General features: G+C 42.0%; 1 protein-coding gene across 1 annotated transcript in view; it reads left to right on the plus strand.

Moving 5' to 3' along the window:
• Nucleotides 1-24,044, plus strand: part of notch2 (notch receptor 2) — a 54,388-nt gene that overhangs the window by 16,181 nt on the left and 14,163 nt on the right. The window contains exons 3-14 of the mRNA XM_034223507.1: nucleotides 11,822-12,096; nucleotides 12,908-13,115; nucleotides 13,231-13,364; nucleotides 13,963-14,085; nucleotides 14,960-15,193; nucleotides 16,138-16,293; nucleotides 16,382-16,567; nucleotides 16,748-16,861; nucleotides 17,001-17,114; nucleotides 17,297-17,530; nucleotides 19,142-19,252; nucleotides 19,671-19,863. Of these exons, the coding sequence (XP_034079398.1) occupies nucleotides 11,822-12,096; nucleotides 12,908-13,115; nucleotides 13,231-13,364; nucleotides 13,963-14,085; nucleotides 14,960-15,193; nucleotides 16,138-16,293; nucleotides 16,382-16,567; nucleotides 16,748-16,861; nucleotides 17,001-17,114; nucleotides 17,297-17,530; nucleotides 19,142-19,252; nucleotides 19,671-19,863 (2,082 nt within the window). The remainder of the gene's footprint in view (nucleotides 1-11,821; nucleotides 12,097-12,907; nucleotides 13,116-13,230; nucleotides 13,365-13,962; nucleotides 14,086-14,959; nucleotides 15,194-16,137; nucleotides 16,294-16,381; nucleotides 16,568-16,747; nucleotides 16,862-17,000; nucleotides 17,115-17,296; nucleotides 17,531-19,141; nucleotides 19,253-19,670; nucleotides 19,864-24,044) is intronic.

Genomic DNA, 24,044 nt, shown 5'->3' on the forward strand with positions numbered 1-24,044 from the left:
CATTGAGCATTCTGCGCTGTGCTCTTGCAGTCATCTTTACAGGACGGCCACTCCTAGGGAGAGTAGCAACAGCGCTGAACTTTCTCCATTTATAGACACTTTGTCTTACCGTGGACTGATGAACATCAAGGCTTTTAGAGATACTTTTGTAACCCTTTCCAGCTTTATGCAAGTCAACAATTCTTAATCGTAGGTCTTCTGAGAGCTCTTTTGTGCGAGGCATGGTTCACATCTGGCAATGCTTCTTAAGAATAGCAAATTCAAAACTGGTGTGTATTTTTTATAGGGCAGGGCAGCTTTAACCAACACCTCCAATCTCGTCTCATTGATTGGACTCCAGGTTGGCTGACTCCTGACTCCAATTAGCTCTTGAAGAAGTCTTTAGCCTAGGGGTTCACACCCTGCACTGTGAATGTTTACATGGTGTGTTCAATAAAAACATGAAAACATATAATTGTTTGTGTGGTATTAGTTTAAGCAGACTGTGTTTGTCTATTGTTGTGACTTAGATGAAGATCAGAAAACATTTTATGACCAACTTATGCAGAAATCCAGGTCATTCCAAAGGGTTCACATACTTTTTCTTGCAACTGTATAAATTGTATATTTCATTTTCATCTTCAAAGTGGGAGGATGACAGACAAGAATGATACTATAGTTTTCTTAAAATAGTTCTCTATCTGTGTTTTTTCATTCTTGTTTTACTTTTATGTATGCATCAGGACACCAAGTCAAATTCCTCGTACGTGTCAACCTAACTGGCAATAAACCTGTTTCTGATTCTGATTCTGAAGAAAAGGATCAGCCACTCCTCTCTGCTCCTTTCCTCCTTTAAAAAGAAAATGTGTTAGGCACATGATCCAAACTAAAGTCAACAAACAATGGAGTAGGAGCTTGAAGCACCGGCAGTGATTTCCCGCTCTTACCCTTAAAAGACTTATCTCCTTCCCACAGCCCAGCAAACAGCCGTGTACATGTGGTTTGGACAGGAGCCACATTGATAAGAGTTTCTCTGTGAATATGATTGTGTATGTTCTCTGTCTGTGTGTGTCTCTCAGGGGCACCTTGAGCTCCGGGCGAGTTCACATGTTGCGAGGCCTGAAGTTCAGAGAAGTCGTGTCATATACAGTTTAAATACGGTGGTCATGGAAAAGTCATGTGTGTGTCTAAGACCCCTGGGTATATGTATTTCTGAAGCTTTCGTGCAGCACCCGAGCTGTTTTTAGGCACCACCTGACAGTCGATGTGAATAACATCAATGGACAAAATGACTTTCTACATCTAATGGTTTGTTGTAAGTCAATTGACGAGTTAAGCAAGGTTTCTGATGTGTTTTTTATTGTTGTCTGCCCTAGCTTTCGACATTTCTGTACATAGATATGGTTATAAAAAAATAATGGTACAAAATCATTTGAAATCACAAGACTGCTTTTTAGTGCTATTTTGTAATGGATTCATCAAATACATCTTTAGATGAATCAATTGTTTGACTTATAAAAAATGGTGATTCCAGTTTCTCAGACCCTGAGGATGTTTTGTGTAAATACCCTAATAATTGCCATTTAATTACCTGTCATTTAATTAATGGACTGATCCTTTCAGCACCCGTAATAACACATCCTTCTGTCAAGGGTCACTGAGATTTGACCCGCTCTTTTAAGGATCACCATGATAAAGGACAGGGTCAGATAAACAAACAAAAGGGTAAAACAAACATGCAGATGCATATCAGGCTGCTTGGAGATTCAAACCGGCTCACTGAAAGAGGAAGCCTAACAAAAGGGTGGGGAATGTGGCAACCAGACCATAAACCCACATACAGTCGGGTGACAAGTGGCTATCTGTCACACACTGACATTGCCACCGTGGGGGCAAAAGCACCTCAGTTCTGTCACTAGGTCACATGTTCTCCATGCATGCACCATAGTGTGTCCGACCAGTGTGAGGTTTTAGCACATCTTCATTCAAATCAGTCAACAAAGTAAAGCAACTATTATTGCTTCCATTTTAATTAGGTTTGAGTCAACTTTAGGTGATCATAAAAGACACTCAAAAGGAGATTGTTATATCATTTCCCATGTGGTCGTGTGCCACTGGGCCTGACCCTCAAACAACACAACAAAGTAATACCACAATGTATTACAAATGAGCTAGGAGAAAATCCACTAGTGTCTTCAAGTTAAGTCATGGCACTATTTAATTTTATACTACAATTCTTTTAAAAAAAAGAAAACGCCGACAGAGCTTCTGTTGGAGATTCCACATTAAACAACCGAAAAAAGCGGATAATTACAGAACAAGATAGTGAGGCAGGCAGATGGAGCGCTGAGAGAGAAAGGGTCCTGTGCTGAGCACCACAGCCAGTCTTTTTGATCATGTTTCTAAACACAGCCTGAGATTTGACCACACGTCCCTCATTTGGACTCCACCCTGCCCTGCACTCCTTTATTCTGCCGACACTGATGCTTTTCTCTCTGCATGTCTCACTCTATCATTACTTTTCAGTTTCTTACATGCCACCTTCCTTTTTCTTTTCAGTTTAACAGTTGTTTGACTTTAATTCTATACATTTGTGTCATCACTCTCTCTCTCTCTCCCTCTGTGAAGAGATTTCTGCTGCCTCTGCTTTACTGTTAGAAAATTAGAACAATACTATGCTGGGTTGTGTATGCCACAAAACTCCTTCCATTTAAAACTGCAATGGCTTTTTAAGTAATACATTCATATTCTGCCATGCTCCATAATTGGACTTCTATCTTTAGGTGCATTTCAATGTTCCAATGTAAAGCCCTTTCTCTACTGCGGCATGTATGGGCCTTAATGGTTCTATGCTGCCAGAACACCATTTGCAGACCTAACACACTACACTGCGATAGTAAGGCAAGGCAAGGCAAGTTTATTTATATAGCACTTTTCAACACAAGGCAATTCAAAGTGCTTTACAAAAAATGAATGACATTAAGAAAATGGCATTTAAAATCAGTCATTAAAAAGAAAAGCTAATAAAATAAACATTAAAAGAAAAAGTACATGGATAAAAGTTACAGTGCAGTTTAAGATGTGAATAGTTCAATTAAAAGCAGCGGCAAAAAGAAAAGTCTTCAGCCTGGATTTAAAAGTAGTCAGAGTTGCAGCGGACCTGCAGGTTTCTGGGAGTTTGTTCCAGATATTTGGAGCATAATAACTGAACGCTGCTTCTCCATGTTTAGTTCTGACTCTGTGGACAGAAAGCTGACCAGTCCCTGAAGACCTGAGAGATCTGGATGGTTCATAATTTAGCAGTAGGTCAGAAATGTATTTTGGGCCTAAACCATTCAGTGCTTTATAAACCAGCAGCAGTATTTTGAAATCTATTATTTGACACACAGGAAGCCAGTGTAAAGACTTCAGAACTGGAGTGATGTGATCCACTTTCTTAGTGTCAGTGAGGACTCGAGCAGCGGCGTTCTGAATCAGCTGCAGCTTTCTAATAGATTTTTTAGTGAGACCTGTGAAGACACCATTGCAGTAGTCCAGTCTACTGAAGATAAAAACATGGACAAGTTTTTCCAAATCCTGCTGTGACATTAGTCTTTTAATCCTAGATATATTCTTTAGGTGATAGTAGGCTGATTTAGTAACTGTTTTAATGTGACTGTTGAAACTCAGGTCAGAGTCCATGACTACACCTAGATTTCTGGCTTTATCTGTTGTTTTGAACATTGCACACTGAAGCTCAGCGCTAACTTTTATACGTTCTGCCTTGGCTCCAAAAACCATTACCTCAGTTTTATCTTTGTTTAATTGGAGAAAGTTCTGACACATCCAGTCATTGATTTGTTCAATGCACTTACTCAGTGTTTGAATTGGAGCATAGTCTCCTGGTGAAATTGTTACGTAAATTTGTGTGTCATCTGCATAGCTATGGTAACTTATTTTGTTGTTCTTCATTATCTGAGCCAGTGGTAGCATGTAGATGTTAAAGAGAAGAGGCCCCAAGATGGAGCCTTGAGGTACCCCACATGTCATATTTGTCAACTCAGATGTGTATTTACCTATAGAAACAAAGTTGTTTCTGTCCTTTAAGTAGGATTCAAACCAATTTAGAACTGTTTCCGAGTAGAGAGAGGTATCTGGCAGAACTTTCCGTCTGTGTGATATCCGTATTTCTTGTGCTCTTCCTGGATGTAGTGCTTCGGTTAAGGCAGTGGCATTATTGAGAAACCTATTTGAATTTGCTCAGTATTTTGCATATACTCCTCTTAGATTGGCCACTTATGACTGTTAATATTTGAAAGTTGCAACGGAGACAGAGTAGAAGAGATTCCCACACACGTGGCACTCTTGATCTCTTTATCTTCTCTGCATTACTTTTATGCTTTAGGTCAAGTTTCAATACTTACGGTACGTCCACACAGCAGCGTTAAAAAAATCTTGGAGGTGGGCGTATCTGAAGCTTGGAGATTTTTTGCGACCAACAACCAATCACATTAATCTCCCGCCCCCGACATACAAAGCAATAGCAATGTTAAAACAAAGTAAACTGGATATAAAATCACCAGTTTCACCCACTGTCTCTGCCACCTCCCTCCATGCCTGGTTCCTCCGGTTTGTATCCCGGTAAGTAAATAGGGACTGGTCATAAAGAACCGGGTGATTTGCTACCGCAATAACTAATTTCTCCTCCATTTTGTTAGGAATATAGAAAATGAACTGCGGTATGTCACTCCCAGCTTACACGCGGTTTGATTGGCTAGTGCTTGTACTGTCAGATTTGCATAAACGGGATTTGATTGGCTGATGCTTCCACCTCAGCTTCAAAAGTTGAACATTGCTCAACTTTTGAAGCCTGAGATGCCTGGAAATCTCCGCTTTGCTTCCCACAATGCAGTTCGATGAAAAGTGAGGCAAAGTGACACGTCACCCCATTCAAAGTGAATGGGCAGAAGCGTTGAAAGATTTGTTTTAACGCTGCTGTGTGGACGGGCCGTTACAGCATCAATGCCTCTAAGTCAACTGGCACATCACCGCTATTAGCTTAAGCTATGGCATTTTACACTGCATAAAATAGCCAAGTGGTGAGCAGACTTGTCATAGCTCTTCTACTCTTACTTTGAGTCTTGCGTCTCCAGAGAGAACCCCACAGGTGAATTTCGGCCTGAATGTATGTGTTTCCAGCCGTACATTGTGAAAACAGCAACTTATCTTGGTGGAGAGATCAACAAGTGCAGTGTGTTTGAATGCCTCCTCTCTGCTCTGTATAAAGCCCGCCCCCGATGAAACACATGAGAGGAGAGAAAATAGTGCTTCAGTAAAAGAAAACACTAAACTGAAGTTACACAAGCACAAATACATTTCAGGTCTTTATTTTAAGCGTAAGGGAAAACATGTTTTTCTGAGTCGAGGTAGAAGAGATAGCGGCACATGCTGGTATAACTTGCTATCGAGACATATATTGTATATGATAACAATCCTCCTTTGTTCAGCTTTGAGGTCAAAAAAGTCCAAAGCCTCTTTGTGCTACATGTAGTTCTGATATGACAGCAAACACTAATTTCAACCAACCAGGCCATACAGTGTCTGTAGAAAAGTTCTTGATTTTGAGTTTCACATCATAATGACTTTCAAAGTGTGTTGCTTTGAACACTAGATTGATTATTTTGTTTGTGATTATGCATAGATTTGCCGTACCGTGGGATTTATAACAAAATGTTGGGAAGATGTGAAATTGATTTCAAGCATATCGCCCAGCCCTTGACTGTTGTTTCAAAACAAAAGCATGTGTTCTTGATTATAATTCTGGCCAGTTCTTGCTCTAATGGAGTGTTAGGAACTGACTCCTAAAGTAATCTACCAGACATCTTGCAGCTAGAATTTCTATGGTAAGCAAAGGATCTCTTAGTCTCTCATTTATCTTCACCACCAAACCTAAAGGCATTCAAGCAACAGCAAAGCCAGTAACGTGTTTTGCACTTGAATTGTGACGCTTACGCATGCACACACAGGACTTGAGTACAGTGAATAGGCCACCTATGCTCTCGCCAAGCCAGGGAATGATCCAGGGAATGATCCAGGGATTGAAATGTGAGCTGGTTCATGCTCTCCCACAACTGTCACACTGTGTCTGTGTGATGGCCGCAGGGGGAGAGCATCATGAAGTTATTAAGCGTTGCCGAGACTAGAATAGTTGCTGGAGGAGGAGCGGGCGTTAGGGTTGTTTTTGAGGAGAGGAAGGTGAAGAGGTAGGAGGAGAGAATTAGCACAAAAGAAAGGGGGAATTAGGGATTTGGAATGGGAGGAGAAAGTATGGAAGCTCCGGACATAAGAATTAGGAATGAAAGAGGGGGGAGACATTACATGAGTGAGTAAAAATCAACACACCCCTCTCTGCTCATTGATGCCCCCACAGCCAGCCAGGACAAGCAGAGGTCAGCATGAGGTAAAGGAGGAGGAGGACGAAGGAGAGAAGGGGTACAGAGAGAGAGAGAAGGAGGGAGGGGTGTGCGTGAGATGGGGGCGCTAATGTGAACCAGCTGTAGAAACCTGACACCTCCAGAGTTGGTTAGAAATGAGAGGTGGAGGAGTGAGAAAGAGAGGGAAAGAAGGACTGCAGGAAATTGCACAGAGTAAGAGAAGGATGGGGGGGGGGGGGAGGGGGCAAAGTCCTAATGGAGCAAAACAAAGAATCCCATAGATGACTTTGGCTGCAGAAACCCTCTCTGCTGAGTTGTTCATGAAAGTAGAGCTGTGTGTGTGTGTGTGTGTGTGTGTGTGTGTGTGTGTGTGTGTGTGTGTGTGTGTGTGTGTGTGTGTGTGTGTGTGTGTGTGTGTGTGTGTGTGTGGTGTGTGTGTGTGTGTGTGTGTGTGTGTGTGTGTGTGTGTGTGTGTGTGTGTGTGTGTGTGTGTGTGTGTGTGTGTGTGTATTCATCCGTGTGCACATTCTTGTGTTTGGGTGTTTGTCGGACAGCTCTGTTGCGTTCAGGGACAGACTAGTGTTTCAGTGTGTTATTGAGACACCACTCCCTGACATTAATGTGAATCATGCACAGCCTTGTCTGTCTGCCTCGGGCTCTATTGATACAGCCAGAGGCCAATAATGAGCTCTCTATCTGCCAGGGAAACCTGAAGGACAGGGAGGTATCGCTTCATGACGCCATGGCATTTGGTTCTGTCCACACTGGTTGGATGGCAGTGATTTGATCAGCACTTTTGTCAGCACTTTGGGATTTCCACAATAATGTCAAATGTGGGAAAATGGCAACTCTGGATAATTTGAATACCTTTTTAAATCCTTCTTGTGCACTTTTAGTGATCTCCTGAACATGCTAAATGAATGAGATTCACTTCATTGATCCCAAATTGGAAAATTTCTTTATAACAGCAGTGTGTTAAAACATGGCATTGCACATAATGTGAAAATAAACAAACATAAAATATAAACATCTGAAAATAGAATGAAACGGATCTAAAAAGTCAAATGTATACATGTTGACCGTGAAGGATGGAAATCTTTATCTGTAGATAAACACTATAAAGGGCCACATTACTAACTAAATGCAAAAGTTAGATTATTTAACATTTTTGAAAGTAATTTATCTCAAGCTCGATACACGTGTAATCAAGCTTAACACAAAACAAACCCCACGTTTCAAATTTCCTTTCATACTCTGAAAATGCCTCTCATATTCCCCATATTTTTAACAGTGGAAATGTGTGAAATGTTCCCAGTGAAAGACAAACCGCGTATTAACCCAGACACGGTGTTCTTCGTGTGACAGTCTGCTAATGTGATGAATGTCGCGGGGCAGAGGGCCATGTCATTACTCCTTCAGAGGGGGCGGGGAGGGTCTCCAGGAGAAGAAAGCTCCCCTAATTCCCACGACGGCCGTCTTGTTGTGATATCATGACCAAGCTGTGTTTGTGTTCAGAGTGGGGAGGGACATCTTTGTGTTTGTGTATTTATGTGAGTGTGTGTGTGTTTGTGTAAAGGCATGTGTTGAGGGGTGTGTAGGGGGTTGCACTGCAGACATGCTGATACAGGGACGGAGGGTGGGTGACCATGTCTAATCTGACAGTTAAGGTGAAGAGGCATGAAGTCTGTTTGTCTTTGAAGATCAGAGTCACTAATCTGACAACTTGTTTATCTGTTTACCAGCACCATGAGCATCTGCAAATAGCAGATATTGAGAGAACATGTTGGGAAGATAAACTATAAACATGTTTTTTTTAAAAAGCTGGTACTTGTATTTTTCAAATGTCAAAGAATCTCATGGCAAAAACCCAACCAACAACGTGTTAGTCTGTCTTTGTGGACTTTCCAATGAGACTCCCTATCAATGCCACTCAGCCACTATTTCCTTCTGAATCTAAAACGAGTCAGCAGATTTATACTTTCATATTAGAACAAGCTCAAAATCTACTTAATACTTTTTCTCACCTGGATTAAATTGTGCAATAGACAGTATGTCAGGCAGGCAGTGTACAATATGTCCATTAGATTTCAAATAAACGACAGAACCTGTGTTCATTTTTCTAAACTAAAGTAGATTTACGGAATGAGATAACAGGCTTTGGCTACACAGATAGTTCTTATTAGTAGGATCAACTCTTTTGTTCAAAACCCGGAAAGGTAAGCAAATCTAAACTTTAACGTGAATATGGTATTTTGTCATATCTTGTCAAAACAAATGAAAAACGACACTGTCTTAAACACACAGTATTCTTAATACCAGCATTAGTGCTGATTCAATCTTAACGTTTATACTGTTTTGCATTAGATTAACTCTATATTTGTGAAACAAGCATAAAGTTGGTTTGGGAATATGTTGTCACATGTTGTTTATCATATTTGAGGACATTCACGCGTCAAGCAGAAGATTCACATACATGACTTCTGCCTGGCATGATTCATTAAAGTGTTACTTTCCCATGCGCTCATAACCTAATATCTTAAAGCTGCTTTGGGGTGGGGTGGCCATTAATAATAAAAGTAAATAAGCGTGAGACTGCATTTCAAATAATTCCCCCTCCATTGTTCTGTCTCTGTTTTTATATGGCTCATAACACCGATCTCAGTTTCTCCTCCTTATGTTTTTACATGCCCGAAGTCTGCTTGTTTGTCAAATAAGCATCTCTTTTTAATTTGGAGTGGTTATTAAAGGAGGTATTCATTTTCTCTGTGCATGTGTGTGTGTGTGTGTGTGTATGTGTTAGTTACTGTGTAGAGTTTCTCTCCTATTATGTTACCTGAGCCCCTCGAGGGAGGCAGGTTTAGAGGCCTGTGTAAGAGGCAGCAGGCTGCTCTGTTGCCCACAGTCCCCAAACAGCGTGTCTGACATGTGACACACACACACACACACACACACACACACACACACACACACACACGATGAAACAGACAAAGTAGCATACACAGGAAGTTGAATAACATATTCCTCATGAATAACATATTCTGTGTAATAAAATGACACCTCGGTACGTAATCTGTCACTCAAAGAGATGCGGATGGAAATGAGCTCAAAGCTAAATCTGGCACTGTTACGCTTGACACATTTGTTTTAAGTGTTCATTACTGTGCATTGTCCCTGCCAAATAAACGATTAAATGAGAAGTGGTGAGTAAAAGGGACTGAGAGAAACAGAGGAATAGAAAGTGACGAAGGGATCATTGTCTGATGAGATCTTCTAGTGGACATGTTGTGTAATATTGTAATTTCCTCCCCTCCGCATGTCATGTGGCTGAATCGTTTCACTGAAATAGTAGAACAAATAAACACTGGCTGATGAATAAGCTGTGGAAATATGATTTGTTCACCAAACTATCTCAAAGGAAGAGTTGCTTTTCTTTTAATCATAAACTCTACAGCTGTTGTGAAGCAGTGGTCAAGAAATATTCTTAACTTTGAATTTGGATACATTTATGTTATGTTGCGTTAATGTCTTCATCTTTTACATTCCTCAAATAATTGCTGATGCTTTTCACTTGATGTTTTTAGTTTCTTTAACAACTTCCAGATAACCCCACCTCACATCCTTCTACTTTTTAACTTCTTCTTTCTACGACTGACCCCAGTTTAGCCCTTTCAACAAGTTCAGCTTCCCCCTTTTCCTCTTATAGAGTTTATGGGGCAAGAGAAGCACTCAAAGAAAAAAGTTCTCTTGTCAGTGGTTTAAAAAATAAAAAGCATCTGTGGAAACAAAGATTAAGTGCCAAGAAAATTACGTAAACACATCATCAGAAATGAAATTAATACATCCATCCATCTTCTCCCGCTTATCCGTGGTCGGGTCGCGGGGGTAGCAGTTCCAGCAGAGAGCCCCAAACGTTCCTTTCCCTGGCGACATCAACCAGCTCTGACTGGGGGATCCCAAGGCGCTCCCAGGCCAGCGAAGAGATATAATCCCTCCACCTGGTCCTAGGTCTACCCCTTGGTCTCTTCCCAGCTGGACGTGCCTGGAACACCTCCCTAGGAAGGCGCCCAGGTGGCATCCTTACTAGGTGCCCGAACCACCTCAACTGGCTCCTTTCGACGCGAAGGAGGAGCGGCTCAACTCCGAGTCCCTCCCTGATGACCGAACTTCTCACCTTATCCCTAAGGGAGACACCAGCCACCCTGCGGAGAAAACCCATCTCGGCCGCTTGTATCCGCGATCTCGTTCTTTCGGTCATAAAATTAATACATTTATGCGTAATTTATTTTTAGGTGTAGAAATAGAAAAAATGCGCTTACACACAACATCAATGATAAATTGACACGCATGATGTTGCAGAAAAACCTACGGTCACAAAAATGCTGAGGTGGTTAAAATCAAGGAAGCCCCCTAAAGAAAGCCACAGTGACATGATGAGTGCAGGAAACAACCAGCACAACTTCCATCACAGTCAATTAAGTGAAGCCGGTGAACTTGCATGGATAATAAGTCATAGTTAATTACTTTAATTTAAATGTCATCTGTGGAAGCCGTAGTACTGTAAAAAGCACGACCAATCATCTGAGCCGGCCCGGCTAAAATAACTGGATGGCCTACCTGCCTGTCAGCCTTCCATCTGTGCACAAACTTATCTCGTGCCCTCATTGATCATGTGCGCGTTCGTGTGTGTTGGAGGAGGGGCTCTGTAAGGAAGTGGCAGATTTTTTCTGGCTGTGTATTTTCAAATTCTAGCGCACTCGAGCTGGTTTCTCCAAAATTACCTACCCCACCTTTAAGACATTGTTTTGGTCTGGGACAGTTTAATGTAGAATGCGGGACTTTTGTAGGACACTGAGGATAAAAGTTTATTTTGAGCCCTGGGCAACGGCGCAGAGTAGCTTCCTCAATAATCTTGGTGCTTCACATCTTAAATGTCAAAAGACACTTTTCTGGAACTAATGTGTGTGTCAGTACTTCAGTCTGTGTGGCTCCTTTTTACTGTAAACTGATTCGTATCTGTCTTAAAGTCTTAAAATAAAAATAAACCATTATCCATTTCATAGTAATTGAACTACTTTCTCTTCATGCACAAACACTTTGCTAATACTCCAACTCAGGGATGTGGTTCCCCACACACTGTTGTTTAGATCACTATATAGAAGTGACAATAGTGTGTGTTTACCTGCGATAGTTCTCGTGTGTCTTTGATGTGCATACAGATGTTATGCTTCACTATCAATGCTGACTCTGATGTGCTGCATCCTGTGCACCTGACCGAAACTCACTGCTTTGTTTTGTTTATTTGCTTCGCTTTCATTCACAAACACACACACACATATTTGTGTTTACCTCAACATTATTGTCTGTATGTAGGGGTGATTGTGTCTTTGAATTTTCAGTCATTAAATTCTATTTTTTGTGTGTGTGTGTAGGTGTGCACCAGGGTTTCTGGGGGAGTACTGCCACCATAAGGACCCCTGTCACCCTGGCTTCTGCCTGAATGGAGGGAACTGCTCTGTGTTAATGTCAGCTGGAGTTCCCGTACCAGGCAGCGCGACCTGCTCCTGCCCGCTCGCTTACATCGGGCCGCACTGCCAAACTCCCCAAAATTCCACGTGTTACCCCAACAACCCCTGTGCCAACAAGGGGGTCTGCACCCTGCTGACCCTCAACAAATCCAAGTGCGAGTGTCCCAGAGGATGGACAGGTGAGATGCTGCTTAATGCCCTCTCAGTGTTTGCCATTAGATCATTAATATCTAACTTTTTGTTATCATCAGAACACACATTTAGATCCTAAATGCAACTACTCTTACAGATTTATGTCAAATCTTATAAAATATGATGACTATTATCCAGATCTTTTTTTCTCCAAAGCAGGTCATTTGAAAGAAATTGTTTTAAGTTAAGGTAATTGTCTCCTGAGCCTGTTATAACCTCAAGGTTTTCATTGTGGCATAACTTGTTTGTCTGCTAGCAGGATATCTCAAAACATGTAAGTTACATTAAAACTCACGCCATGAGGCCAGAGACAAGTTGCTTCTTGGAATTTGTATGAATACATTTGAAACATTGCCTAATGTTGCCTTGTATCCTTAACCTATTTAAGCAATTTCCTCTTGATTTATTGCCCTTACTGATTCAATTAAAACAAATCTGGTGCATGGATCCCCTGATTGTCTACCAGTATTGGTTTTTGATACATAAATGCATCCAATTTAAAACTGTTATATAATTAAAATAAACAATTAAGAGGTTTGCTCAACCTTACACTGAGCACAGTTTGGTGACATGTGATAACTGCAAAAACATTTTAGTGGAGGCTTAACAGTGAGTTTGAATCTTTTGGTACTAAAAAATGTTAAAGGATAAAACAAAACATGTGATCAACAAGTGTTTTCATCGTATCAATCATAGCATACCGCTTTCCTTTAGTATCTAAGCCATAATTCTCCACATGTTCACATAGTGATACATAGCACAAATCTAAGTACTCTTCTTCTTCCTCTTCATCCCCAGGAGAGAAGTGCGAGCATGAGGACAGCTGTCTCTCCAGTCCCTGTGCCAACAGGGGACTGTGCAGCTCTCCGTCTGCTGGGAGCTACACATGTTCCTGTCCTCCAGGATACACAGGTCCGCGCTGCCTCAACGACACAGACGAATGTGTAGCCACACCCTCTATATGCCAGAATGAAGGATTATGCGTCAACACCCCTGGCTCCTACAAGTGAGAATACAGTTTAAAAAAACAAAAACTAGATGTAGAGTAAAAGTCATTATCTGGAAGAGCCGAGTACAAAATAAGACCGACTTGAATCAAATTAACTCTGTCATTTCTACAGGTGTACCTGCACACCAGGGTTTACAGGCAGACACTGTGAAAGCTCATACATCCCCTGCTCCCCCTCACCATGCCTGAATGGAGGCACCTGCCACCAGAGCTCTGACATCAGCTACTCCTGCCACTGCCTTCCAGGTAAGAGCATTCAAATACTGAAATGCCTATCGTTTTTTGAAAGGAGGTAGACACTTATTGGAAATGGAAGTTTTAAGAGAGTAACATTTGATGTAGGAAGAGCTAAAGAGAAGCACAGTAACTGGTATTTATCTATACATATATGTAGCGTTATGTTGTTTAAAGTGCAAACAGTCTAATCCTTTTGGTGTTGTGTTACACACTTTACTGTCAGTCTGCTACAGTTACCATGTAGACACAACAAACACACACACTCACGGCTGCTTTTACACATTTAAGGACATGTTATCATAAAAACACTGAATTTGTCTTAATAGCATATACAAAGAACATTCACAAAAGATAAAAAATATTATAACTGAACATGCAAGAAGAGGCTGAAGCTCAAAAGGCTTATCAAGGGTCTACCACACCAGTTTAGCTGTAGACACACAAACAAATCCTTTTAAATAAAACTAAACTGAGTTCATTCAAAAAAAAGTTTAACGTCTTTATCTTGTAAAGGACATCTCATATAGAAAGGATAAATAATATAAACACAATATCTTACTAGATTTGATGTATTTAAGTGCACGTCTTCCCCAATCCTTTATGGCAGGTTTCAACGGGACTAACTGTGAGCACAACATCGACGACTGCCCCGGTCATCAGTGTGCCAACGGAGGAACCTGTATGGACGGAGTCAACACCTACAACTGCCAGTGCCCTCCAGAGTGGACCGGTCAGTGATTCGTGATTATTTATTTGTGTAGTGAATCATTAAACATGCATTTTGGTGTATTTTAGACATGTGCTGTTAGCGGGCTTTAGTGTTTATACAGCGCCAGAGGCTGTGTTGGTTGGGGTATCACTGAGACATAAAATGTGATCCAGGAAGTCCAGTTGGAGCAACAGATCCATGAGTAGGACGTTTTATCAGACACCAAAACACAAAGCATCCCCATGCGTCACTGGCATAGAACATGAGAATATTAAAAAGTATTTAAAAATACTTACAATGCCTGCTGTTTTAAAAAGGAAAATATATTGGATACATATATTTAGCAGGGAATTCTTCCATATATTTTCTGAAATGAATGAATGAAAATCAACAGCTGTGTCTTTACTTTTTCAAATTTGTATCCATTAAACCTATATTTTCTTCATGTTGTGTGTTTTGATATTACACTTCCTACAGTTCTTCTGTACTCCGTCCACATCCTAAAGAGGCTCGTACTTCACACAAGGCGTGTCTATGCTAACACACTTGTTCAGGATACACACGCTTTCCATTTAAAAAGCAAACATGCGTTCACTAGCTTCCTTAGGCATGTCTGAGTTTACATAGCACTAATCCAACAAGGAGGAATACAGCAGATGTGAGCTGGGTATTCAAACATCTCCACTGTGGATGAATATTATTTCATATTGTATATTTCCCATCTCCCAAAAAAGGTGACAAGCATCTAGAAAAAACACAATAATTGGATTTCTCTACCTCAAAACTCATGAGGCTTCACCTTGGGTTATGTTATAACGTGGAGTATTGACAGAGTATTCATTTGTTGACATTTCCTCCTCTTCTTCTTCATGTCCACCTCCCTGACTCAACACAGGTCAGCACTGTACAGAGGATGTGGATGAGTGTCGTCTGCAGCCAAACACTTGCCAGAACGGAGGGACCTGCAGCAACCTGTTTGGCAGCTACGTGTGTGTGTGTGTAAACGGCTGGAGCGGACCCGACTGCTCTGAAAACATCGACGATTGCGCCACAGCCTCGTGCACGCCGGGCTCCACCTGCATCGACCGCGTTGCCTCTTTCGTCTGCCTCTGCCCCTACGGAAAGACAGGTAGGCTTGTAGTCAAACATTTAAGACGAAACGCCACGAGTCTTTGTCATAGATCGATATTTCACATTAGACTTTGTTGAGTTTACACACTGAATCAGAATCAGAAATACTCAAATAGAATAATAAACAGACTTTTTTGTGACTGTTGTTCCATTTTAGAATGAATCAAATAGAGAAAAATAAAATGATGTGCAATAAAAAGATAAAATAAGAGATGTAAACATAAGACATTTAAGGAATATGTCCAATAAAGATAAAATAATAAGAATATGATATTATTTAAACATAAGAAGTCAAGTGCCAGCATATTTAGTGCCTGACGCTCCGAGGGAAACTGTATATTTCCTTTGGTTTTGGTTTTTTAATATCTGTATAAAAGTGTATTTAATTGAAGGGAACTGTATCCTGTGGAACAAATTGGAATAAAATGGTTGTTTACCTTAGCCGATTGTTTTACATTTATTCTTTTAACCTATGAAAATGAATGTGATCAATGTCAAACCATCATATACACCAATATAACCACAGTATTTTATTATTTATTTTAACGGGTATTCTCACTGAAATCAGGATCTTTTTAAAAGATACCTGTGTACCAAAAAAAAAGAAAACACACGGACAAATATTTGACAGACACATAATATATTATAATATCCCACAATAACAAAAAGCATTTTACAATGTGCATAAAAATACACAATTACAACCTTTTTAAAATGTTAACGCAAGATCAGATAATGCAGAATGGATTTGCATGTCCAGCTGACTGGTTTGTAACACATACGGAATTTTGGATTAAGCCTTAAAAAAGGAATTCATCCCTAGTAGCAAATGTAAATGTAGTCCAATTGTGTTCCCTCATCTCTGATAATTCCAGCAAGGCTGTATTAGTGTACAAGTCAGGGATGTTTACTCATTTCCTGTCAACATGGTGTTCTTTTCAGGTCTGCTTTGCCACAGAGACGACGCCTGCATCAGTAACCCGTGCAGAGAGGGCTCTCAGTGCGACACCAACCCCATCAGTGGCATGTTCAACTGCAACTGTCCTCCAGGATACGTGGGCAACACCTGCAACAGCGACCGAGACGAATGCAGCATTAGTGAGAAAGAGAAACTCTAACCACACATACCCTGCATGTCTGCCAGCCTGTTCTCACCTAACCATGTCTCCTTCCTCTTAATTGCCAGGCACCAACCCTTGTGAGCACGGTGGTCAATGTGTGAACACAGACGGCTCCTTCACTTGCAACTGTGTTAGAGGTTACGCCGGGCCGCGCTGTGAGCAAGATGTTAACGAGTGTGCTTCAAGCCCCTGCCAGAACGACGGCACATGTCTGGATCGAATTGGGGACTACTGCTGCATCTGCATGCCCGGTACGTTTCTTGAGAAATTATAAGTATCCTTTCACATTTGTACTAATGTTACCAGTCATTCTTATTCAGATCATTTCCAAAGATTTCTAGCATTCGTAATCGTCAGTCGGCCAAATCCTTTGCTTCTGTAGCTTTTGAGAAAACTTGAAATCATAAACTTTGTTTGCCTCGTTTTTTCAGGATTTGAGGGGATTCACTGTGAGATCGAGGTGGACGAGTGCCTCAGCTCGCCCTGTCTGAACCAGGGGAAATGTCTGGACCAGGTCAGCCGCTTTGTCTGCGAGTGCCCAGCAGGTTGGTTCACATGTAACTTTATACATGTATTTTCATATATCCACCCACTCAAAGTGAAAATGAATGAAGTCATTTTACGTCTTGAAACAGTTTTAAGCGTTGGTTCTATGTTCATCCTGTTCTGTGTTCTGTTTTTCAGGCTTCAGCGGTGAAATGTGCCAGATAGACATCGACGAGTGTTCCAGCACACCCTGTTTAAACGGAGCCAAGTGTATCGACCGACCCAACGGATATGATTGTGAATGTGCTGAAGGTAAAAGGGAATGACAATAGGAGAAGTTGCATTATTATCGTTATTCTAATGTGTAGGGCCTGCTCTGCTATCATGCTAAAAAAAAACGTTAGACTGCATCACATTTTAACCCATATCTTTTTGATCCACTAAAATAATATGAAATAGTCACTTGATCTAAGATCTAAAATGTCCTTCCTCAGGATTTACGGGTCTTCTTTGTGAAGAGAACATCAATGACTGCGTACCAGAGCCGTGCCACCACGGTGTGTGTAAAGACGGCATCGCCACCTTCTCCTGTGAGTGCCATCCCGGATACGTAGGCTCCATCTGTAACATCCAGGTCCAGGAGTGCCACAGCAACCCATGTCAGAACCGAGGACGCTGTGTGGACCTGGTCAATGCCTACCAGTGTAACTGCTCACCCGGAACCACAGGTAGGGACCTGGAGTGCTACAAAATGATTTGCATGATATGAAGGAGATTAGTTGAAGTATCATTTGACATTTATCAATGGGGAAAAACATTTCACTGAATGTGAAATGCGAAAACACAAGGTGATACCCAGTCACTCTGAAATATCCATCTGGCTGCTGTCAGTGGTTAATTAAGGGGGGTTTGGGTTTTCCCTTTCCTGTAGTGTGTTATATAGGTTTTTGTTCACATTGTTTGTGATAGGGGCTAAGGGGCAGGACATCTCTCAGCGGTTGACCAATCAAAACAGGGCCGGCCAACTAACCAATCAGAGCAGACTGGGCTCTGGTTTCAGACAGAGGGTGAAAAGAGGTGTAGCAAACCTTTCACGCGTATGAACAAAATAAATACCTTTCTGAACATTAACGCATGTAAACATTTCACAGTGGACGCACAAAATACAAATATGGAACGTGAAAATGAGCATAATAGGGCCCCTTTAATGTAAAGACAAATGTTATCATCATTGTATCTTCCATGGCCCAGTGTGTGAGGACTTTAATACAATTATTCCCCTCAAATTGTGTGTGCAGCCACTTATTTTTCAGGGTTTATTAAAAAGCCTGATACGCCCAAAGTTACATATGGTTGTTCTAGTGGGCATAGACTGAACTATAACCACAAACATTGTATGAGCTCTACTTCCTCCAACAAATTTTCCACTGAAGGAACAGTTAGCTCTAACTTAACAAATCATTTTTGAAAGAGCTTGAGCCTAGTAATATTAAGTTGCTCCTTTTGAGGTTTTTTTCTTCTTAACTCTTCATTTGAATGTAAAAAAAAAAACATCCCCCACGTCTAGGACTTCCTGAATAACTTTTGATGTATAAATTGTAGAGCTCTCTACGTGTGCATTTGTGAGTAGCAGCCACAAGTCTGGTCAGAGCGGTGCTACCCCACGTTGCTTTGGGGATTAATAGGCTCAGTTCAGTACGCTGTACCAGCCTGACGCCTGGTACTGAAGTCTGTACTTTCCTTACTCTACAAAATCTGCCGTGAGGTCACCCTGTCGAGTCTCACTTTCTGGTTTCATGCCTTCACTTCCCCTCTGATGTGCCTTTTTCTCTCTGTCTCGTTTTATTTCTGTATGTCTCCCCCTCTTTCAGTTTCTAATCCTTTTCAATTCTCAAGATTCAGCCACAGCGTAATGAAAGTCTCAGGCTCCTTTGGACAATACAACATACATTATACTCAAAAAGAAGAAGTAATATAGTTTAAGACAAACAGTGCAAGTGAAATGAAAGAATAAGTCAAATGTATACATCTTAATAATATGTATGAAAAATAGCCTCTGCTGTGTGAGAGGTTTTTGTGAAAATGTCTCACTTCTTTCTGAACCACATGTTTATGGAGTTCTACTCCCCCTGGCGGTGAAGGAGTTAACTGTCACATTTTGTAACAACCACTTGATCTGCTTACCTCTTATGTAATTCCTTACTCGATACAACCAAAATTGACGGGGTGTTTTTCGTACTTTCAAATGTATTCAAAGATTCGGTCGGATTAAATGATGAAGCATATAACTCGGCTAATTGTTACCCCATATGAATGTGTGTTTATATTTTTCCACTCAGGGGTGAACTGTGAGATCAATGAAGACGACTGTGCCAGCAACCCCTGTGAGTACGGAGAGTGCCACGATGGAATTAACGAGTTCAAATGTGTGTGCGCCCCAGGATACACAGGTATGTTTTGTTAAATAACTAGTAAAGTCACTCTGAAAACAGACTAACATTTAGGATGTAACTTTATTGATATAGCAGGATGCCATCACTGAGATCAAACTGTACCTCGCTGCATTGCTTTAAAAGATACCTACAAAAGTCATGTGACCACCTTGTGAGGCCTGGTTTTCATATTCACATCAGTGTTTTCATAAAAATGTTAAGTAAAGTATATGTTGTTCTGTATATTGATAATGTGTTTTATATAAAATTGTGATTTTAAACCTTATTTAGGTAGAGGCTTTAAATAAGCCCAATGGGTTTTTTGCCTCTTCCTGCACTGTTTGTTCTTTGTTATCTGTTATGTTGGTGTATTATTACATTCTGCAAAATCAAAAACCAAACCAATAATGAAGAACTATTTCCCTCTTTCTAATAGGACTTAAATGTGATGTGGAGATTAACGAGTGTAACTCAAACCCATGTATGAGTGGGGGGACCTGCGTGGACAAGGTCAACGGGTTCCACTGCCTGTGCCCCCCCAGCACCCACGGCCCCCTGTGCCTCTCTGGGACCGACCACTGCACTCCTCAGCCCTGTGCGCATGGAGAGTGTGTTGAACAACAACACGGGTACGTAAACCTGGTTAACTTCTGAGATCCGTCTGTCCTTATCTTTTCCAGAGATGGCAAAAGTACACACTTCCTTTATTCAAGTAGAAGTACAGATACTCGGGTTTAAAAATACTCTGGTAAAAGTAGAAGTACCGACTAAACTTTTTTTACTCAAGTAAAAGTAAAGAAGTATGGGCTTCGAAATGTACTTAAGTAAAAAGTACCCATAACTACCAGCTGTTTTAAAGAGTAACTGACCTCCCTTTATATTAATAGAACAATAATGTCATTGTTAGCTAATTACATTACATTGCATTTAGCTGACGCTTTTATCCAAAGCGACTTACAATAAGTGCGTTCGACCAACAAAATACAAACTTGAAGAAAACAGAATCATATAAGTACATCAGGTTTCATAGAGCAAAAACATTTCAAGTGCTACTCAACTGGCTTTAGGTAAGCCAGTCCTTTATTAGTATATAAGTGCTTTGTTAATAGTTCTATTGCTCGAAGTGGAGTCGAAAGAGATGAGTTTTCAGTCTGCGCCGGAAGGTATGTAAGCTATCTGCTGTCCTGATGTCAATGGGGAGCTCATTCCACCATTTTGGAGCCAGGATAGCAAACCCACGTGTTTTTGCTGATGGGAACTTGGGTCCCCTTCGCAGTGAGGGTGCAGCGAGTCGTTTGGCTGATGCAGAGCGGAGTGCACGTGCTGGGGTGTACGGTTTAACCATGTCCTGGATGTAGGAAGGGCCAGATCCATTCGCAGCATGGTACGCAAGTACCATTGTCTTGAAGTGGATTCTAGCAGTTACCGGAAGCCAGTGGAGGGAGCGGAGGAGCGGCGTGGTGTGGGAGAATTTAGGAAGGTTGAAGACCAGACGAGCCGCTGCATTCTGGATGAGCTGTAGAGGTCGGATGGCACATGCAGGTAGACCAGCCAGGAGGGAGTTGCAGTAGTCTAGGCGTGAGATGACGAGAGCCTGGACCAGAACCTGCGTCGCTTTCTGGGTCAGCTGGAGACGTATCCTCCTGATGTTGTAAAGCGTGTATCTGCAGCAGCGGGTTGTAGCAGCTATGTTTGCAGTGAAGGACAGGTTGTTATCTAGGATCACACCCAGATTCCTTGTTCCTTGAGTCGGGGAAACAACAGAGGTGCCGATGTTGATTGTTAGGTCAAGAGTGGGACAATCTTTTCCCGGAAGGAAAAGCAGTTCAGTCTTGTCAAGGTTGAGCTTGAGGTGATGAGCAGACATCCACTGAGAGATGTCAGCTAGACAAGCAGAGATGCGTGTGACGACCTGGGTCTCTGAGCGGGGAAAGGACAGAATTAATTGGGTGTCGTCAGCGTAGCAGTGGTATGAAAAACCATGCGGGCTAATGACAGATCCGAGCGAGTTTGTGTACAAGGAGAAGAGGAGGGGACCAAGAACAGAGCCCTGAGGGACCCCTGTAGTTAATTGACAAGGGTCGGACTCGGACCCTCTCCAAGTAACCCTGTAGGTGCGGTCTTTGAGGTATGAGGTGATGAGGGAAAGTGCAGAGCCTGAAACTCCAAGTTCTTGGAGAGTGCGAAGGAGGATCTGATGATTCACTGTGTCGAATGCAGCAGACAGGTCCAAAAGGATGATGACAGAGGAGAGAGAGGCTGCTTTAGCAGTGTGCAGTTTCTCAGTGACAGCAAGGAGGGCAGTTTCTGTGGAGTGACCTTCCTTGAAACCAGACTGGTGCGGATCCAGAAGGTTGTTCTGATGGAGATAATAGGAGAGTTGTTTAAAGACAGCGCGTTCAAGTGTTTTAGACAGGAACGGGAGGAGAGACACAGGCCTGTAGTTTATAACAGACGGGTTGAGAGTGGGTTTCTTTAGGAGAGGGTTTACTCTTGCCTCCTTGAGACTGTTTGGAAAGTGACCAGAAGTTAGAGAAGTGTTGATGAAATGGGTGAGAAACGGTAGAATATCAGGAGCGATAGTCTGAAGGAGGTTTGAAGGGATAGGGTCCAGAGAACAGGTGGTAGGGCGGGCAGAGGTAATGAGGGTAAGAACCTCACTTGGAGAGAGAGGGGAAAAGGAGGTAAGTGTGTTGGTGGATGGAGGGTCTGGTGACCCAGCGGTGAGTCAGAAAAAGAAGAGCGAATATCATCAACCTTTTTTTCAAAGTGGTTAACAAAGTCGCTTGACAGAAGGGAGGAGGGGGAAGGGGCTTTGGGGAGGGTCCAAGAGGGTGGAGAAGATGGAAAATAGTTTTTTGGGATTGTAATAGGAAGATTGGATCTTATCTTGAAAGAAAGTGATTTTTGCCTGAGAGATCGAAGCAGAGAAAGAGGAGAGGAGAGCCTGATAGGTTAGGAGGTCGGCATGGTGTTTGGATTTCCACCGTTTCCGCTCTGCTGCCCGAAGGACGGTTCTATTAGCACGCAGTGCGTCATTTAGCCAGGGAGCAGGAGGGGACTGACGAGGCTGTCGAGATGTGAGAGGACAGAGAGAGTCCAGAGAGGATGAGAGAGTAGAGAGGAGAGTTTCTGCAGCAGAGTTTGGAGGTAGGAGTTGGAACGAATCAGAGGAAGGGAGGGCTGAGAGCACCGATGAGGCAAAGGTAGAGGGGGAGAGGGAACGAAGGTTACGGCGGACAGGTGCAGGATGAGAAGAGATTAGTTTGTTATGTTTGTTATGTTTGTTATGAATGAAATTTAAGAAGTGATCGGATGTGTGGAGCGGGTTTACAGAGAGGTTAGAAGTAGTGCAGTTCCTTGAGAATATGAGATCAAGGACATTGCCAGCTTTATGAGTTGGTGGGGACGGAGACAGTGAGAAAGCAAAGGCGGTTAACAGAGATGTTAGTTCGTCTATCTTCCCTGTCTGGAGGTTGAAGTCTCCGAGAAGTACAGCGGGAGGACCAGTTTCAGGGATGTGTGAGAGGAGATTATCTAATTCCTCCAAGAAGTCCCTCAAGGCGCCTGGTGGACGGTAGAGAACAACAATGGTTAATTGTATAGGATGGGTTACTGTGACGGCATGGAATTCAAAGGTGGAAGGAGTGAAGTTAGGTAGCTTGAAGAGGGAAAAGCTCCATTTGGGAGAGAGCAGGAGACCAGTGCCACCTCCTCTGCCAGTGGGTCTGGGTGTATGGGAGAAGGAATATGCTGTGGAGAGAGCTGCTGGGGTGGATGTGTTGGATGGAGTAATCCACGTCTCAGTGAGAGCAAGGAAATCCAGAGACTGCAGGGAAGCGTAGGCAGAGAGCAGTTCCACAGGCTGCCTGAAACTAGATGTTGGATGTCAGTGGAGCATGTGGGATAGACGAGAGCAGGCCGGTTATATTGATTACGAGATACACAGGGCCAGTGATAATTGCGAGAAGACACATAAACAGGAATGGAGAAAATACACATGATTATAGCATGAGGGGCTAAACAACCAAATAAAATAAAACACCAGCGATACTTATCTCAATCAAAGTAGGATTTGCCTCCTCTTTGCCACCCTCGTGACTCCAGCAGGACTCTATTGTCTTTGTCAGTCTTACTCCAGCAGGACTCTATTGTCTTTGTCTGTCTGACGCTCCAGGAAAGTGCTACCTAAAATGGACACCTGTTTGCTGAGTTCTCACAGCTGTGGGGCCACGTCCCTTTAATTAGTTAACTCTCTGCAGCTGGTGGCCCTCAAAAGGAAATCTAGACTGGCTCCCTCCTGAGTTGTTATTGTGTCTTTTCAGTGGCCCAATGGTTTTACAATTACATTAAACCCTAAGTTATAAAGTTATGAGTTTAACCCTTAATACAGTTACACCTACTCAATAAAGCTCTTAGTATTCTACAAATGTGTAAATCAAAGTTAACCCTAGCAGTCAGTTAGTTCAGTTTTAAGGTTTCAGTCAAATTACTTGTCCCAAGTTTCGGCCTGACAGATACTGTAGCGGTTTAGAGATTTAAAATCACAATTTCAGTCAGATCAACTACAGAGCATTTATACAGAGTACACACACTGAAACGGAGAAGTCTAAAAACAGAATGTTACTCACACAATTCTAGAAGTCACCAGTTGTTATCCTGTCAAAATCGAGTTGCACACAGCTAATGAATGTTTCCATGCGGAACAATGGCAACATGACAAAGTTTTCATTGGTCCCTCTCCTTTAGAGAAGACCAGGAAATGATGGATACACGGACCGTGTTCGAATCAATAGGCACGCAATGACTC

Source organism: Gymnodraco acuticeps, unplaced genomic scaffold (genome assembly GCF_902827175.1).
Source record: "Gymnodraco acuticeps unplaced genomic scaffold, fGymAcu1.1, whole genome shotgun sequence".
NCBI classification, from domain to species: domain Eukaryota; kingdom Metazoa; phylum Chordata; class Actinopteri; order Perciformes; family Bathydraconidae; genus Gymnodraco; species Gymnodraco acuticeps.